General features: G+C 41.3%; 1 protein-coding gene across 1 annotated transcript in view; it reads right to left on the reverse strand.

The window, feature by feature from the left end:
- robo2 (roundabout, axon guidance receptor, homolog 2 (Drosophila)) overlaps nt 1-19092 on the reverse strand; it is a 367855-nt gene extending 348763 nt beyond the window's left edge. Inside the window, exon 1 of the mRNA XM_089012942.1 lies at nt 18652-19092. Within this exon, the coding sequence (XP_088869068.1) occupies nt 18652-18775 (124 nt within the window). The 5' untranslated portion in view covers nt 18776-19092. The remainder of the gene's footprint in view (nt 1-18651) is intronic.
- Nucleotides 19093-20502: the final 1410 nt, after the last annotated feature.

The following is a 20502-nucleotide window of genomic DNA, read 5'->3' on the forward strand; positions in this document are numbered from 1 at the left end:
GGGTCGTTATGCTGATGAGGTGATACCGGGGGGAGTGGGGGTAATAGGCCAATCGTTAGTCAGGAATGTAGGAACAATCAGTGGGGCCACAGGGGGGGGTCCCGCGCCCCCCCCAACCTGCGAGTAGGGACCTATCATAGCTGTGTCCGGCACCACTAGGTCTGGACATTAGGGATATATAAATGGGGCCGATACGACCAGTCAGACTTTAGTTCGCTGACGAAGTCTCTTGGATAGGAGGCGAAACGTCCGAAACCTTCACTTTTGTACAGATGACGGCTGAAGAAACCTTCTCATCGATGGACCACTCCTGTACGACTGAGAGCTTACACAGACGTATTGCTGCCAACTTTGGGAGAGACATCCTTCTGCTGGTACGTAACTTAGAAAAGGCCACCTTTAAATTAGCTGATTTAAAGAACCACCTCAGATTCAATCTTAGATGTAGACAGAGCCGGTTAATTCCTAAATGCTTGAAGCAAGCACCCCTGGAACCCGGATACTTAGCCGACAAAATGCAACAAAATTATACTAGGAAAATTCTAAATTTGCGAATTAGGAGACTTAACATAGAGATAAAAAACAAACAGTCAGAAATAGAAACTTATTATCAGCGATTACAAACTAATCTTACCCACAAAATCTATCAGGAAGTGTGTGAATTTACTAAATCCGGTTATATGAGGCACCACAGCAAAACCAAAGAGAGACAAAAGGGTAAATTTCAAAAATTACTTTTACTGAAACAATCTCAGCTACTGGTAAACACGCGTAAAATTAGGTATGAACAGTTTGCAAGGGAGAATTGGATCAAAAATTTGTCAGACAGAGATCTCTCAGAGACAGAAAAGGCAGTACTTACCAAAGGTTTAAATTTCTCAGTGACTCCTAAAACTATACCTACAATAGATTATATCACAGCTACTGAATCGGCTATTAAAAATAACAAACTTTCGTATGCAGAGGCAGATGATCTACGCATTAAAATATCAGCTCTTCTCAGTAGTGCCAAACTTCCTCCGTCCAACATAACATTAGAAGAGAGAAAGGCGTTAACTACTCTACAAAAAGACAAAAATATTACTATTTTGCCAGCAGACAAGGGCAGATGCACAGTGCTGCTCAACACATTGGATTATGAAGACAAAATAAATAGGTTAATCAGTGATTCTAACACGTATGAGCAACTAAAAAGGGACCCTTCCAATAGATACAAGAAAGAAATGATTGACTGTCTCCAAAAGCTAGAGAAAGGAAAACATATAGATAAACAGATGTATTTTAGATTATACCCGGGAGAGGCCACGCCATGTATCTATGGCCTGCCAAAAATACATAAAGAAGGGTTCCCCCTCCGACCCATTGTTTGTAGCATTGACTCCTCTACATACAATGTAGCCAAATATTTAAAAACTATTTTAGCTCCGTTGGTTGGTAACACAGAATACCACGTAGAGAACACCACAGGGTTTGTAGAGAGGATCAAAGACCTCATATTGGAACCTGAGGAAACTTTGGCATCATACGATGTGACTTCTCTCTTTACATCTGTCCCAACCCCAGCAGCAGTCTCAGTGGTGAGGACGAGGCTGCTGGCGGATGTTTCTCTGCATGAAAGAACCAAACTGAAACCGGATCACATCTGCCAATTATTAGAAATCTGCCTTAATACTACGTATTTTCAATTTCGGGAAAAATTTTATAAACAAATCCATGGTTGTGCTATGGGCTCACCAGTTTCACCCATAGTGGCTAATCTTTACATGGAAGAGATGGAGAAACAGGCCCTCACATCCTTCCCAGGGACAAAACCTAGACACTGGTTTAGATATGTGGACGATACTTTTGTCATAATTAAGAAACAAGAAATTCAATCCTTCACAGATCATCTCAACTCTGTAGACTTCAACATTAAATTTACTCGTGAGGACATTCAAGAGAACCAACTAGCCTTCTTGGATTGTAAAGTAATTATAAAAGAGGACAGAGCGCTAAAAACAGAAGTCTTTAGGAAGGCTACGCACACTGACCAATACTTACTTTTTGACTCTAACCACCCTTTACAACATAAACTAGGAGTTATCAGAACCCTCCAGCATAGGGCTAAACTAATACCAACTAGCACTGAAGGTAGAGAAAAGGAGTCAAAACATATCAGGAGAGCACTCACTAACTGTGGGTACCCTCAGTGGTCATTCAACAAATGTCAGAAAGAAAGAATAGCGAACGAAACCAATAATTCTCAAGATTCTAAAAGGAGAGGAGTAGCAGTACCGTACATTGCAGGAGTTTCTGAAAAATTACAAAGAGTCCTTTGGCAACATAAAATTCCTACTTATTTCAAACCGATAAACACGTTAAGGCAAAAATTAGTGCATCCAAAAGATAGGCTACCAAATGAAAAACAAAGTAATGTAGTTTATTCCATACATTGTAAGAATGAAAATTGTAAAGAGCAGTACATTGGGGAGACTCAACAAATTCTCAAAAAAAGACTTTATCAACATCGCAGGGATAATACTAGTGGGCCTCAATCGGCAGTACATTTGCACCTAAAAGCTACTAACCACTCATTTGACGACAATGAGGTTAAACTCTTAGCGAAAGAACATAGATGGTTTGAAAGGGGGGTAAAAGAGGCGATTCTTATAAAACAACAAAATCCTTCATTAAACCGGTCTGGTGGTGTGAGGTTCAATTTGGATCGTTCATACAATAGCCTGCTCAGGCAAAACAGGTTAGGCAACTTTCGCAATGCTGATGAGGGTCGTTATGCTGATGAGGTGATACCGGGGGGAGTGGGGGTAATAGGCCAATCGTTAGTCAGGAATGTAGGAACAATCAGTGGGGCCACAGGGGGGGGTCCCGCGCCCCCCCCAACCTGCGAGTAGGGACCTATCATAGCTGTGTCCGGCACCACTAGGTCTGGACATTAGGGATATATAAATGGGGCCGATACGACCAGTCAGACTTTAGTTCGCTGACGAAGTCTCTTGGATAGGAGGCGAAACGTCCGAAACCTTCACTTTTGTACAGATGACGGCTGAAGAAACCTTCTCATCGATGGACCACTCCTGTACGACTGAGAGCTTACACAGACGTATTGCTGCCAACTTTGGGAGAGACATCCTTCTGCTGGTACGTAACTTAGAAAAGGCCACCTTTAAATTAGCTGATTTAAAGAACCACCTCAGATTCAATCTTAGATGTAGACAGAGCCGGTTAATTCCTAAATGCTTGAAGCAAGCACCCCTGGAACCCGGATACTTAGCCGACAAAATGCAACAAAATTATACTAGGAAAATTCTAAATTTGCGAATTAGGAGACTTAACATAGAGATAAAAAACAAACAGTCAGAAATAGAAACTTATTATCAGCGATTACAAACTAATCTTACCCACAAAATCTATCAGGAAGTGTGTGAATTTACTAAATCCGGTTATATGAGGCACCACAGCAAAACCAAAGAGAGACAAAAGGGTAAATTTCAAAAATTACTTTTACTGAAACAATCTCAGCTACTGGTAAACACGCGTAAAATTAGGTATGAACAGTTTGCAAGGGAGAATTGGATCAAAAATTTGTCAGACAGAGATCTCTCAGAGACAGAAAAGGCAGTACTTACCAAAGGTTTAAATTTCTCAGTGACTCCTAAAACTATACCTACAATAGATTATATCACAGCTACTGAATCGGCTATTAAAAATAACAAACTTTCGTATGCAGAGGCAGATGATCTACGCATTAAAATATCAGCTCTTCTCAGTAGTGCCAAACTTCCTCCGTCCAACATAACATTAGAAGAGAGAAAGGCGTTAACTACTCTACAAAAAGACAAAAATATTACTATTTTGCCAGCAGACAAGGGCAGATGCACAGTGCTGCTCAACACATTGGATTATGAAGACAAAATAAATAGGTTAATCAGTGATTCTAACACGTATGAGCAACTAAAAAGGGACCCTTCCAATAGACACAAGAAAGAAATGATTGACTGTCTCCAAAAGCTAGAGAAAGGAAAACATATAGATAAACAGATGTATTTTAGATTATACCCGGGAGAGGCCACGCCATGTATCTATGGCCTGCCAAAAATACATAAAGAAGGGTTCCCCCTCCGACCCATTGTTTGTAGCATTGACTCCTCTACATACAATGTAGCCAAATATTTAAAAACTATTTTAGCTCCGTTGGTTGGTAACACAGAATACCACGTAGAGAACACCACAGGGTTTGTAGAGAGGATCAAAGACCTCATATTGGAACCTGAGGAAACTTTGGCATCATACGATGTGACTTCTCTCTTTACATCTGTCCCAACCCCAGCAGCAGTCTCAGTGGTGAGGACGAGGCTGCTGGCGGATGTTTCTCTGCATGAAAGAACCAAACTGAAACCGGATCACATCTGCCAATTATTAGAAATCTGCCTTAATACTACGTATTTTCAATTTCGGGAAAAATTTTATAAACAAATCCATGGTTGTGCTATGGGCTCACCAGTTTCACCCATAGTGGCTAATCTTTACATGGAAGAGATGGAGAAACAGGCCCTCACATCCTTCCCAGGGACAAAACCTAGACACTGGTTTAGATATGTGGACGATACTTTTGTCATAATTAAGAAACAAGAAATTCAATCCTTCACAGATCATCTCAACTCTGTAGACTTCAACATTAAATTTACTCGTGAGGACATTCAAGAGAACCAACTAGCCTTCTTGGATTGTAAAGTAATTATAAAAGAGGACAGAGCGCTAAAAACAGAAGTCTTTAGGAAGGCTACGCACACTGACCAATACTTACTTTTTGACTCTAACCACCCTTTACAACATAAACTAGGAGTTATCAGAACCCTCCAGCATAGGGCTAAACTAATACCAACTAGCACTGAAGGTAGAGAAAAGGAGTCAAAACATATCAGGAGAGCACTCACTAACTGTGGGTACCCTCAGTGGTCATTCAACAAATGTCAGAAAGAAAGAATAGCGAACGAAACCAATAATTCTCAAGATTCTAAAAGGAGAGGAGTAGCAGTACCGTACATTGCAGGAGTTTCTGAAAAATTACAAAGAGTCCTTTGGCAACATAAAATTCCTACTTATTTCAAACCGATAAACACGTTAAGGCAAAAATTAGTGCATCCAAAAGATAGGCTACCAAATGAAAAACAAAGTAATGTAGTTTATTCCATACATTGTAAGAATGAAAATTGTAAAGAGCAGTACATTGGGGAGACTCAACAAATTCTCAAAAAAAGACTTTATCAACATCGCAGGGATAATACTAGTGGGCCTCAATCGGCAGTACATTTGCACCTAAAAGCTACTAACCACTCATTTGACGACAATGAGGTTAAACTCTTAGCGAAAGAACATAGATGGTTTGAAAGGGGGGTAAAAGAGGCGATTCTTATAAAACAACAAAATCCTTCATTAAACCGGTCTGGTGGTGTGAGGTTCAATTTGGATCGTTCATACAATAGCCTGCTCAGGCAAAACAGGTTAGGCAACTTTCGCAATGCTGATGAGGGTCGTTATGCTGATGAGGTGATACCGGGGGGAGTGGGGGTAATAGGCCAATCGTTAGTCAGGAATGTAGGAACAATCAGTGGGGCCACAGGGGGGGGTCCCGCGCCCCCCCCAACCTGCGAGTAGGGACCTATCATAGCTGTGTCCGGCACCACTAGGTCTGGACATTAGGGATATATAAATGGGGCCGATACGACCAGTCAGACTTTAGTTCGCTGACGAAGTCTCTTGGATAGGAGGCGAAACGTCCGAAACCTTCACTTTTGTACAGATGACGGCTGAAGAAACCTTCTCATCGATGGACCACTCCTGTACGACTGAGAGCTTACACAGACGTATTGCTGCCAACTTTGGGAGAGACATCCTTCTGCTGGTACGTAACTTAGAAAAGGCCACCTTTAAATTAGCTGATTTAAAGAACCACCTCAGATTCAATCTTAGATGTAGACAGAGCCGGTTAATTCCTAAATGCTTGAAGCAAGCACCCCTGGAACCCGGATACTTAGCCGACAAAATGCAACAAAATTATACTAGGAAAATTCTAAATTTGCGAATTAGGAGACTTAACATAGAGATAAAAAACAAACAGTCAGAAATAGAAACTTATTATCAGCGATTACAAACTAATCTTACCCACAAAATCTATCAGGAAGTGTGTGAATTTACTAAATCCGGTTATATGAGGCACCACAGCAAAACCAAAGAGAGACAAAAGGGTAAATTTCAAAAATTACTTTTACTGAAACAATCTCAGCTACTGGTAAACACGCGTAAAATTAGGTATGAACAGTTTGCAAGGGAGAATTGGATCAAAAATTTGTCAGACAGAGATCTCTCAGAGACAGAAAAGGCAGTACTTACCAAAGGTTTAAATTTCTCAGTGACTCCTAAAACTATACCTACAATAGATTATATCACAGCTACTGAATCGGCTATTAAAAATAACAAACTTTCGTATGCAGAGGCAGATGATCTACGCATTAAAATATCAGCTCTTCTCAGTAGTGCCAAACTTCCTCCGTCCAACATAACATTAGAAGAGAGAAAGGCGTTAACTACTCTACAAAAAGACAAAAATATTACTATTTTGCCAGCAGACAAGGGCAGATGCACAGTGCTGCTCAACACATTGGATTATGAAGACAAAATAAATAGGTTAATCAGTGATTCTAACACGTATGAGCAACTAAAAAGGGACCCTTCCAATAGATACAAGAAAGAAATGATTGACTGTCTCCAAAAGCTAGAGAAAGGAAAACATATAGATAAACAGATGTATTTTAGATTATACCCGGGAGAGGCCACGCCATGTATCTATGGCCTGCCAAAAATACATAAAGAAGGGTTCCCCCTCCGACCCATTGTTTGTAGCATTGACTCCTCTACATACAATGTAGCCAAATATTTAAAAACTATTTTAGCTCCGTTGGTTGGTAACACAGAATACCACGTAGAGAACACCACAGGGTTTGTAGAGAGGATCAAAGACCTCATATTGGAACCTGAGGAAACTTTGGCATCATACGATGTGACTTCTCTCTTTACATCTGTCCCAACCCCAGCAGCAGTCTCAGTGGTGAGGACGAGGCTGCTGGCGGATGTTTCTCTGCATGAAAGAACCAAACTGAAACCGGATCACATCTGCCAATTATTAGAAATCTGCCTTAATACTACGTATTTTCAATTTCGGGAAAAATTTTATAAACAAATCCATGGTTGTGCTATGGGCTCACCAGTTTCACCCATAGTGGCTAATCTTTACATGGAAGAGATGGAGAAACAGGCCCTCACATCCTTCCCAGGGACAAAACCTAGACACTGGTTTAGATATGTGGACGATACTTTTGTCATAATTAAGAAACAAGAAATTCAATCCTTCACAGATCATCTCAACTCTGTAGACTTCAACATTAAATTTACTCGTGAGGACATTCAAGAGAACCAACTAGCCTTCTTGGATTGTAAAGTAATTATAAAAGAGGACAGAGCGCTAAAAACAGAAGTCTTTAGGAAGGCTACGCACACTGACCAATACTTACTTTTTGACTCTAACCACCCTTTACAACATAAACTAGGAGTTATCAGAACCCTCCAGCATAGGGCTAAACTAATACCAACTAGCACTGAAGGTAGAGAAAAGGAGTCAAAACATATCAGGAGAGCACTCACTAACTGTGGGTACCCTCAGTGGTCATTCAACAAATGTCAGAAAGAAAGAATAGCGAACGAAACCAATAATTCTCAAGATTCTAAAAGGAGAGGAGTAGCAGTACCGTACATTGCAGGAGTTTCTGAAAAATTACAAAGAGTCCTTTGGCAACATAAAATTCCTACTTATTTCAAACCGATAAACACGTTAAGGCAAAAATTAGTGCATCCAAAAGATAGGCTACCAAATGAAAAACAAAGTAATGTAGTTTATTCCATACATTGTAAGAATGAAAATTGTAAAGAGCAGTACATTGGGGAGACTCAACAAATTCTCAAAAAAAGACTTTATCAACATCGCAGGGATAATACTAGTGGGCCTCAATCGGCAGTACATTTGCACCTAAAAGCTACTAACCACTCATTTGACGACAATGAGGTTAAAATCTTAGCGAAAGAACATAGATGGTTTGAAAGGGGGGTAAAAGAGGCGATTCTTATAAAACAACAAAATCCTTCATTAAACCGGTCTGGTGGTGTGAGGTTCAATTTGGATCGTTCATACAATAGCCTGCTCAGGCAAAACAGGTTAGGCAACTTTCGCAATGCTGATGAGGGTCGTTATGCTGATGAGGTGATACCGGGGGGAGTGGGGGTAATAGGCCAATCGTTAGTCAGGAATGTAGGAACAATCAGTGGGGCCACAGGGGGGGGTCCCGCGCCCCCCCCAACCTGCGAGTAGGGACCTATCATAGCTGTGTCCGGCACCACTAGGTCTGGACATTAGGGATATATAAATGGGGCCGATACGACCAGTCAGACTTTAGTTCGCTGACGAAGTCTCTTGGATAGGAGGCGAAACGTCCGAAACCTTCACTTTTGTACAGATGACGGCTGAAGAAACCTTCTCATCGATGGACCACTCCTGTACGACTGAGAGCTTACACAGACGTAAATTTATTATATGTAAAACAAGGTATTTTGTTTAGTTTTAAGGCTTATTTCATAGAAAAATATGTTTTATTGGGACCTGGGAACGAATTATTCTAATTTTAATGGTTTCTTATGGAAAATACATGTTTGAAAGACGCCTTACACACACTTTCTGGGAACCAATTAAGTTCGTAAGATGAGGTATCACTGTACTTGAATGGCGCGGCCGGATCTTTCTGCTTTTGAGAACATAAACGACGCCGACCGCTGATTGAAGACATACGACGGCACGCAAAACGTTCTTCAGATGCCACAGAAAACACTCCTTTCAATCTCTGAGCGCTTTCAACAGCTCCCGCCTCCAATCGGTGCAGACACCAAATAGGATAAGAGCCTCTCCATCAGCCAGACCGCGTTTCCGCCGGCAAATTTGCATATGGGAGCGCGGCGCGCTGAGCTAACAATTCAAAGGCGGCGGAAAAAAGAAACAAACAGCCACAAAGGAAAATGAAGCTTTTGTGTCAAAGTAATCCTAAGGATTGCGGCCCTCCTTTTCAAATAGTTGGCGGGCAACGGCGACGAGAAATCGTTGGCGGCGGTTCCGCGCTCGATATCGACAACACGTTAGCGCTTTCATTTTGTCGTTTTCAAATGGAAAAAGTGACTGCTTTATTTGTTTTTTCTTCGAGCTGACTGTTTCTTCCTCGATGGTAAAGCTCTTAAAAAGTGAGCTGCAAAAAATTGGTCGTCGGTTTAGCGCCGTATGACGTGCTCATAAGCAAGGTCGCCGCGACGGTTAGCTAGCCGCGGTTAGTTGCTACAAAGTCCTTGTCACTCATTTGATGGTTAGTAATGACGTTTACATGATCATGGTGTTTGATTTTCGTTAAACTGGCAAATCAGAATAATCTTAATTGGCCAAATATGTGGAACACACAAGGAATTTGTCTCCGGTAGGACACGCTGCACTAGTATCATCATAAGAAAAATGGAGGCACTATGTAGTTCTATTTGGGTGACTGTTTCAAGATTTAATGGCTTGGGCGAAGAAGCCGTTTAAATGTCTGCTGCATTGTGGTGCGCCTGGATCGGTAGCGCCAGCCTGAGGGGGAGTTGAAAAAGGTGGTGGGCAGGGTGTGAAGGCTCCAGTAGGATTTTCCGTGTTTATTCTGTTTTTCTGCTAAGTTACTCAGGACATGTTTGTCTCTTTAAAAGTAAATGCCACGTTTGTCTATGATGCAATAAAGTTTGTGTCTTTGTTGCTGGAAAAGGTGGTGTGCAGGGTATGGATTTTCAGCATCTTTGGTTGGATCATTTGACATGTCAACGTTATCCTGCAGCACAGATGTTGGACGGAACACCAAAGCGTTGCTCTTGTGTTAGCGTGAGCTAACACTGCTAGCAGCGCATAGGCAAGACTCACTTTCTATCACGGTACTTAACAATCTGGTTGGTGGAAACAAATGCTTGGCGTCTTCCGTTAGGAAGCTGGGAGCTGCCGATGTCCCCCGGGCGCCCATTTTGGGGCTTGAGCGTGTGAGGAAATGGCAGCAAACAAGACATCCATCATGCTGACACACAAAACAAATTACAAAGGAAACACAACCGTAATATGTCAGCCGAGCTAATAGTGTCAGGCCAAAGCGCGGGAGGGGCTGGAGAGCCGGGAGTGGGGGGGCATCCTACCCAGAGACTAGCGACTTTCTTACCAGCGTATAAAAATGGGCAAACGGCGGGTGAGGAATTTTGACGACACACAATTAACGTTCCATTAGAGCCACATTCATCAAGCGTCTGTTACACTCACAGGTGACCCCCCCCCCCCCCCCCCCCCCGACCCCTCTGGTCCTCCCAAACAATGTATGATGGCGTGTGACTGTAGACAATAAAAGTGTGATTACACGCCTCAGGCGCTGGTGGCGGTTTTCCTGGTGACAGGTGGATCCAAATGAGGGAGGAGGGATGAGCTTGACTTTTCAGCATCGTACCCTGTTGTGAGGGGCGATTCGGGGGCGGGGATCATTCACCTAGGATGAGAGGCCGTCAGTTTTAGCTGTCATTAAAGCCCTTGTCCGGTTTGGGTGTCCTTAACCCCACACACGGAAAAAAACCCTTTTCGAAGACGACTACTCAAAAAATAATGACATTCATTTAGATTAAAATAGATTACATTAGATTAAATTAGATTAATTTTATTAAATCTGATTTCATTTGAATAAATGTGACTAAATTTAATTAAATACGATTAGATTACATTCGATTATATTAGATTGAATTTTATTAATGCTGATTACATTTGAATCAATGTGACGAAATTTGATTACATTAGATCAAATAAGATTACATCAGATTAAATCAGACTAAATGACATTAGATTTAGTTGAGATTAATTTAAATTACATTAGATTAAATTTTTCATGTTATTAAATTAGGGCGGCCCGGTCGTCGAGTGGTTAGCACACCGGCTTCACAGTGCAGAGGTCGCCGGTTTGCGTCCCGGTCCGGCCTCCCTGTGTGGAGTTTACATGTTCTCCTCGGCCTCGCATGGGTTTTCTCCGGGTCCTCCGGTTTCCTCCCACACTCCAAAAACATGCGTGGCAGGCAGATTGACCACTCCAAATTGTCCCCAGGTGTGAGTGTGAGAGTGACTGTGTATGTCTTTGTGTGCCCTGCGATTGGCTGGCAACCAATTCAGGGTGTCCTCCGCCTCGTGCCCGAAGACAGCTGAGATAGGCTCCAGCAGCCCCCGCGACCCTAATGAGGAATAAACAGTACGGAAAATGAGATGAGATGTTATTAAATTTGATTAGATTTGAATAAATGCGACTAAATTTTATTCCATTAGATTAAATGATATTAAATAACATTAGATTAATTTAGATTACATTAAATCAAATTAGATTTCATGTTATTAAATTTGATTAATTTGAATAAATGTGACTATATTTGATTAAATTAGAGTAAAGTAGATTACAACAGATAAAATCAGATTAAATTACATTAGATGGCATTAGATTAATTTAGATTACATTGATTAAATTAGATATACAGTAAAGTCTCGTTATATCGATATTCAAAGGAGTCCGAAAAAATATCGATATAACCGGGACTATCGATATATCCGATATCGATATAACGAGACTTTACTGTAATTAGATTTAATGTTATTAAATTTGATTACATTTGAATAAACGTGTTTAAATTGGATTACATTACATTACATCAGAATCAGAAACATCTTTATTGCCAAGAATGTAGAACACACAAGGAATTTGTTTCCGGTACAACACGCTGCACTAGTATCATCATCAAAAAATTGCTAATTGCTATACAGTTCCATTTGGGCTACTGTTGAAAGAGTTCAAAGAGTTCAAAGAGTTAAGGCTTGGGGCAAGAAGCTGTTTAAATGACTGCTGGATTTGGTGCGTATGGATCGGTAGCGCCTGCCTGAAGGGAGTAGCTGGAAAAGGTGGTGGGCAGGGTGCGGAGGGTCCAGGAGGATTGTCCGAGCCCTCATTTAGATTCTTGCAGTGTGCAAGTCCTCGAGAGTGGGTAGGACAGTGCCAATGATTTTTTCCGCCGTCCTAACTGTCCGTTACAACAGTTTAATCATGCTAAATCCTACTAAGTGACATTACATTAATTTAGATTAATCTATACAGTAAAGTCTCGTTATATCGATATTCAAGGGAGTCCGAAAAAATATCGATATAACCGGGACTATCGATATATCCGACCCTGTTTGCATGTAATTTTCTCCGTGCGTGCATAGAAATAGTATCGATATAACCGGGACTATCGATATATCCGATATCGATATAACGAGACTTTACTGTATTACATTAGATTAAATTATATTTAATTAGATTTAATTACATTTAATGTTATTAAATTTGATTAGATTCACATTAAATGACATTAAACCATATTAAATGGCATTAGATGACAATAGAAGACAATAGATTAGATTATTCATTTCAAAATGGGCAGCTTGCTTCACAGTGCAGCGGTCGTAAATTCAAGACCCGGTCCGGCCGGTTTCCCTGTGTGGAGTTTTCATGTTCTGTGTAATGAACATGGCAGCCTGGTAGCCCAGTGATTAACGCATCGACATCGCAGTGCAGAGGTGATGAGTTCAAACCCCGCTTTGACCTGCGTGGATTTTCTCCGGGTACTCTGGTTTCCTCCAACATTCCAAAAATATGCACGGCAGGCAGATTGAACACTCCAAATTGCCCTTAGGTGTAAATGTAAATGCTTGTTTGTCAATGTGTGCCCTGATATTGGTTGGCAAACAGTTCAGGGTGTCCCCCGCTGACTACCTGAAAACGGCTGGGATTGGCTCCACCAACCCCCGCGACCCTAATGAGGAATGAGTCTGGAAAATGGATGGATGGATGCATGGATAGATAGTCTCACAGTCGAGAAATTTACAATTCAGGCAGCTAAATTGTGAACGTTGTTATTCGGCTAAAAGCTCGTTTGTGGTCAACCCAATCGCAGCGACTTGCTGATAGTCGGAACAGAACCGAGAACGGCAGCCGCCATTTTAATCAATCAATCTTTGTAATGAGAATGGGAAGTTAATCCATTGTTGCACATTATTGGAGCGCAAATGAAGGTCTTTGGGGTTAATTAACTGGCGGGCGAAGGACAATGTTCATTTGAGGCGGCCCGGGAACGCGCGTGCTGCAGTTGCTTCAAGTCCAAGTCCAAGTCCAAGTTTCAACTTGAAATCAAAAGTTGGCCTTTTCGGCATGACATTCTGCTGACGCCGACGACGTTCTGCCTTCCGTTCAGAACACTTATGACTCTAAAATTTGTTGAAACGAAACAAATGGTTGCCGCCTCACCTTTCATTAAAAGTCATTTGGCTCAAACCGCCATTTCCAAAGTCCGTCAACCAATTTATTTAATCGCCGTTGAGTGGATGGACCAATCCCGAAATCGTATTCTGGGAAATGAGCAATGGCTGATAAAATGATTGGGTTCCCGATCAGCGGCAGGACTTTGCAGTCGAATGGACGACCGAGGAGTCTGAGACACCAGTGATGAGCCACTGCCGTTAAGCTTTCTTCAAAAGTCAGCCCAACCCACAGCAAATAAATAAATAAACAAACTAATTAATACATATTCAAATAAACATTTGAATACATTATTGGTCTAATAAATAGTCAAATTATTAAATAAACAGATCAATCCATATGTAATGAAATATATAAATACATAAAAAATAAACAAGAATGCTTAATAAATAAATACAATTATATTACATTAAATTACATTACATTACATTCAATTCGATTACATTAAATTAAATTACATTCCATTGAATTACATTAAATTGCATTAAATTACATTACATTACATTGCATTAAATTAAATTAAATCAAATTACATTAAATGCATTGCATTAAACTACATTACATTAAATTATATTGCATTACATTAAATTGCATTAAATTAAATTGCATTGAAATAAATCACATTGCATTAAATTAAATTAAATGGCATTAAATTAAATTACATTACATTAAATTACATTACCTTAAATGGCATTAAATTAAATTCAATGGCATTAAATGAAATTAAATCATATTACATGAAATTAAATTGCATTACATTACATGAAATTACATTGCATGAAATTAAATTACATTAAATTAAATTGCATTAAATTGCATTAAATTAAATTAAATTAAATTAAATTAAATTAAATTAAAAAACAAGTATGATTCCTCTATCCAAGACAAAAAAAATAGAAATGCCACTTTGCGAGGTGTTGAGAAATAAAGCAAGACCAAATTTCATCAGCGAATGATCACTTGGAGTCGCTGCCTTCAGAATCATCACACTTGAAAAATGAGGTCAAAAGGCAGCACATGCACACGACAACAATTGCCAGCGGTGTAAATATCTCTGAGCTGGTCAAATGGAACAGGAGCAGTTTTTCCTGCTTCGTTCCAGCACCCCAAGAGAGCAAGAAACCTTTTCGGCTCTTTTAGAAGAAGGAGGAGAGGGTAAAAAGAATAATAATAATAATAATAATAATAATAATAAATCTGCAGACATTGATTCGCTGTGGCTGAAGAGAAAAGCCGAAAGGAAAAGAAGAAGAAGAATAAATCTGCAGACGAATGCAAAAGGTAAAGGTGGCCTTTGCGTTTGCTTGTGATAAATACTGCGCTGCCACGCTTCTCGCATGGAAGCCGCAAACTGCAGCTCCTGGTGGGGATGTAAAAAAAAAAAGAATAAATGTGATCCTTTGAAGTGGCCTTTAGATGCAAGCTCAAATGGCTTGAGGTCATCTCGAGTGGCTTTTAATTGAAACGGGAATGCCCCCGAGGAGCTTTGTAAACGCAAATCTGACGTTGCAACGGCGGCAACGTCACATGGATTTATTTTTTTATTTTTGTAATTTGTTTAAATGGGACAACTGCTTGGTAAACAAACACAGTGCAGCTCAGCCGCTGGCAAGTGTTTTTAGCCATTTGTGTAGATTGATGCACTGACATAGTTCTTGAAGCAGAAAAAAATTAAAAAAGATAAACATTTCCCGAGTGCTGGAGAGCTTAAGCATGAACAAATTTCACAGGATCACTTCACTTGATCAGAAAATGGCATTCATTTTCTATTTCAGGCTGATCATTCTAGACTTAATCAGATAATGGCATCCATTTTCTGATCAATTTAAGAAAATGCTAACCATTTCCTGATCAAGACTTTTACTGTCATGAATTTTCACTTTGGTGCATTTTTCTGAGGCTGTTTTTTTTCCAATTTTCTATTAAAAAATACATACAGTATATATATGAACACTTCTAGCTATCTATTAGCTAGCTATCAATCAATCTATCTGTCTAGCTATGGTGGCTAGCTAGCTTGTTAGCTAGCTAGCTAGCTTTCTATCTATTTGAGTTACCTCCGGGTTGAGTGAACGCTGGCGCGAGTAGCTGCTGCTGCTCACCCATAGAAAAACTGATCCTGTGACTGTAAAGTGACCTTGAGAGTTTTGAAAGGCGCTTGTAAATGTAATGCATCTGTTTTCAACAGAGTGCCTGTTTTGGCGACAATGAATTGACTCGGAGCCATATGGACGGCGGCCCCGATTCTTTGAGTTCCTTGTCCAAATGCACCGCAAGAGGCTGTTTTTCCCGACACGCCATATTGGATGAGACATTAACACGGAACATTTGGAGGCCCGGACGCCAAGGGTGGAAAGCGGCGGCCTCGCCAGCTGCGATAACGATGTATAATTGAATTGAAGGCTGTGCTTTTCTATCCTCCTTAGGACTCAAACTGTTCTTCTCTGTGGCCCATGCAATATTTAGCTTAATGGCGACCCTGAAATAGAAAAAAAAAGCTTCTTATCTATTTAAAGTTTGATCGCAGAGAGCAAAAAGAAGTAAGGACAAGACACCGTCGACAAACGCAAAAAAAGACTGAGCTTCGTTCAACGCCGGCGCCCACAATCAAACCCTAGATGGCGCTAACTGACGGAGAAAATAGGCTGCGGATGCTAATCAAAGGTGTCATCGGGCTCAGTGATTCATCGTCAAAATGACTGATAGAATACTTGCGATTAATAATCACTCGCTGCCATTCCTGAATTTATTCGGGAATTGAAAAGCACGACGTGGAGCACCATTCCCGATTTGTTTGGGTTTTGGTTTTTCATGCTTGGGTGCTGATGAAGCGCTGGTCAGACCTCTGGCCGTGTTTTTCCCTTCCACGAGGGGGCATCATTTGCCTTTTTTCCATGTTAGCGCTTTGTTACAGCTTCAGCTGTTGTTAAAGCACTATATAAACCAGTATGTACAGATGCCCCAATTTCAAGCTCATATAACTCCAGACCCATATAATTTAGGAATTAACTATTTTCGTCTGATGAAAGAAGATAATCTAAGGTTTCTAATCCTGTACTGAATGTTGATGTCATCCTAAAACTTCATATTCTGTGGGTCCTGGAATTGGAGTGACAATGACAAAAACCCGGCCACTGAAGTGGACCCATTTCTGCGCATCGTCTGCGAGTCAATGAGTTAATAATCACCGATTCATAAGCACTGATTCATAACAGCTTTAGCCATTCAGCATAACAGCCGTTCATAATAATGGTAAAGGCGGAATATGGCGGCGTCCTCTCAAAGCCGACCAAGTCCAGATGGAAAAGATGTAGAACCGTGAATTATTCACACGACGTTGATGTATAAATATAGCTCGGGAAATGCAGCACGGCCATTTTTGCCCACTGTCGCTGGGGGAAGCGCGTGGCACCGTCGGAGTAGACAAACAACAAAAGATGGCTGACAAACATGGCCCCGGAGTTTCAAATGGCTCCAAGTGGCCCTGCGGCGTTCCAGGGCAACGCCGCCACACAATTTGCTTGATGACGAGCCAATCCGGTTAGTTGCGGCGTATCTACGGTGCGGCGCCCACGCGGCCTGGCGGCTACAATCAGGACCACTTGGATTTGTTTGCGAAAGTGAAATTGGGGGGCCATTTTGGTTGCTGCCTTTTTCGTGACCTCTTCAATGGCCGCGCAGCAACTTGCCGAATCAGCAATTTGGCAGCCGCACAAAAAACAACAAATGTCTTTGTCACATCAAAATAAATCAATAAATAAAAGCTCAGGAATTGAAAATTCGACGTATAGCGCCATTCCTGAATTTGTTCGCTCTCATTTTAAGCTCAGATAACTCCAGACCCATATCATTTAGGAATAAAGCATTTACATCTCTTCAGCTGTTAAGCTGTTATTAAAGCGCTATATCAATCAATACGTATTTATTCTGTTGTATTTTGGTCAGCCGCCCTCATTTCATGGTCATCTACTCCAGACTGATATAACTTAGGAATTAACATTTTTTTTTCTGATGAAAAAGGAAAGTCTAAGGTTTCTAATGCTGCATTGAATGTTGATGTAGTCCTAAAACTTAATATTTCGTGGGTCCTGCGATTCAAGTGAAAATGACAAAAACCCTGGCACTTTACTGGACACATGTTTGCACGTCTGGCATTTCCAATCCAAGTCAAGGCCAGAGGTCCAACCCCCTCCCCCCACATCATAATATTAAGTGCAAAGAGATTGAGCAATCCTTTTGTTTGCTCGTTTACAATTACTTGATCAATAATCGAGCAAAGAATCCAAAAAGTAGCAGCTGTTTTTTTCAATAAAGGCGAAAGCGACATCCCAAACAGTCAGTTTTCCTCTTGCCACCCCCCCCCCCCCCCCACACACAAAAAATTATTGGGGAGTCAAAGAGTTGACTTTAGCCATGACAAAACCCATCATGGTTGCATAGAGAAGTTATAATTATTCATAAATACGCCAACAACAAGAGGATAATTAATCCCCATATTTCAGAACCATTTCACTGCAAATATGTCCCAGGTGACAATGTTTTCAAACCTCGGTAACAGTGTGAAGACATCCTGGGTCAAAATGACCCATGGTATTCATAAACACCCCAAGAACAAGAGGATAAGCAATCCCCATATTTCAAAACCATATCACTGTAAATATGTCCCAGGTGACGATGTTTTCAAACCTCGGTAACAGTGTGAAGGCATCCTGGATCAAAATGAGCCACGTATTTATAAACACGCCAAGAACAAGAGGAAAAGAAATCCCCATATTTCAGAACCATTTACTACAAATTTCCCCATTATGGGACGAATAAAGGTTTTTCTGATTCTGATTCGGATTCTGTTTCTGATGTCCCAGATGATGATGTTTTCAAACCTCGGGAACGGTGTGAAGGCATCTAATCCATGTTGGTTCTATTACCACGGCAAAAGAAGTAACCCTAAGTACAGCAGAAAGCCGACAGAGCCCTCCTTCATTGGGTCACTTTGACCCAGAACGAGGAATTTGACACAATGGGTCAATTTGACCCAAAATGCGTTTAAAGCGATTAGATCCGCAACTCAACTGGAGGTTTCTTATGAGCGCGAGCGCCCCGGGTGTCCCCAGCATCCCGGTTGAGGACACCCGCCATTTCATCGGTGACATGGAGGCTGGCAGCCGGCAAGTCTTACCTCCCTTGTTCCATCTCCCTTTGGTCCGAGCCGGGTCGGCGGCTTCGGGACACCCAGACAGCACCAGGAGAAAGAAAACAACTTCAAAGGCGTGGAGGAATCCACACGCTGTCCCGGAAAGCATGTCCAATAGTTGCTGGGCTGGGGGGCGGGGGGTCCCCAAACCACCACGCTCCTGGGAGGGGAAGCTCTCATTCGTCACGCTGGCATCGCCGCTTAAGTCTCCAGTTCACCCGCCATTCTGCCTGTGATGCCGCTGGAGCTGCCACCAGCCGTGAGGCGGGGGCGGGGGGGCAGAAGAAGGGCGATAGGGTCCTCAGCCTGCCTCGCCGCGATGCCACGCTCAGCGCGCTGCATCGGAACTCGCGCTCGCTCACACCCACATCGCCAGACAGACAGACGAATGGACGGACGGCGACCCCTCCCTCGCTCGCTTGCTCCCTCTCTCTCTCTTTCTCTCCAACGCAAATCCGCCGCCGCCGCCGCTTCCGCCGTTTCTGCTTCTGAGGCAAGTCATTCCCCGGCACTAGCGAGAGATGGGAGAGTAATCCACCTTCTGCGTTCTGTAAAGATGGGAAATCTGGGGGGGGTATATAATAATCTTCTCAGAGGATAAAAGTCGTAGCAAATAAATAAATAAATAAATAAATAAATAAAAATACAGTAAAGTCTCATTATATCGATATTTAAGGGAGTCCGAAAAATATCGTTATAACCGGGACTATCGATATATCCGACCCTGTTTGCATGTAATTTTCTCAGTGCGTGCATAGAAATAGTATCGATATAACCGGGACTATCGATATATCCGATATCGATATAACGAGACTTTACTGTACATCTTAAATTTGTCATGACGACTCGATCAAAATGAAATGTAAGATTTATTCAACATATTATAAATAGCCTTTAACAAAATGCAAAAAAAAAAGTCCTCTTATAGAAACCATATTTTGAACATCAAAAAGTTTACAGGTAACATCCGAGTTACGACCGCCACAAGTTACGACCACCCATCTTTACGACCACGAATGCCAGACCCTTTTTTTAAATTGCATTTATTTTTAATTATATGCCCTGGCACCGCAACGCGCAAGCATCCAGCAACGCGTACTACAATAGTCTTGTCACCTCCCGGATTGACTATTGCAATTCACTTCTCCTTGTTGTCCCTCAGAAACCTCTCCACAAACTTCAACTCGTCCAGAATTCTTCAGCCCAGATCATCACCAGAACCTCATCCTTTTACCACATCACCCCTGTCCTCCAAGAGCTCCACTGGCTCCCGGTCAAATATAGAATCAACTTTAAAATTCTTATTTATACATTTAAAGCTATCCCTAACCTTGCCCCCCATACCTATCAAATTTCTATTCCCTCTCGGATCTTCTTCCTCCCTCCACCTTTGTGTGCCCACCCCCTGCCCGTCTCAGCACGATGGGGGTTTTGCACATTTACAGAATACAGTTGACATTTTTATTTTGCTACGCTTAGACGATCTCTTTTTCTATCCTTTCACCCCGCCCTCCCACCCCATCCCCTTTCAATTGCTGCCATAGAATTGCATTTTCTGTGAGGCTCTTTCTCTTGTTTCTATTTACAAATGTATTTTATTTATTGTAGTCTATTTGTGATTGTATTTGATTTATTATCGTACCGATGCTTGTCTGTGACTGTAGTGTCCTTGAGAGCTTTGAAAGGCGCTTAAAACGAAATGTATTATTATTATTATTATTATTATTATTATTATTATTATTATTATTATTATTATTATTATTATTATTATTATTATTATTATGACTTGTATGCTCGACTGGACAGCAAGGAAGGTGAGACTGATCTTTACAGGCT

Source organism: Hippocampus bargibanti, linkage group LG14 (assembly GCF_051943395.1).
Source record: "Hippocampus bargibanti isolate YZ-2025 linkage group LG14, ASM5194339v1, whole genome shotgun sequence".
In the NCBI taxonomy this organism is placed as follows: Eukaryota; Metazoa; Chordata; class Actinopteri; order Syngnathiformes; family Syngnathidae; genus Hippocampus; species Hippocampus bargibanti.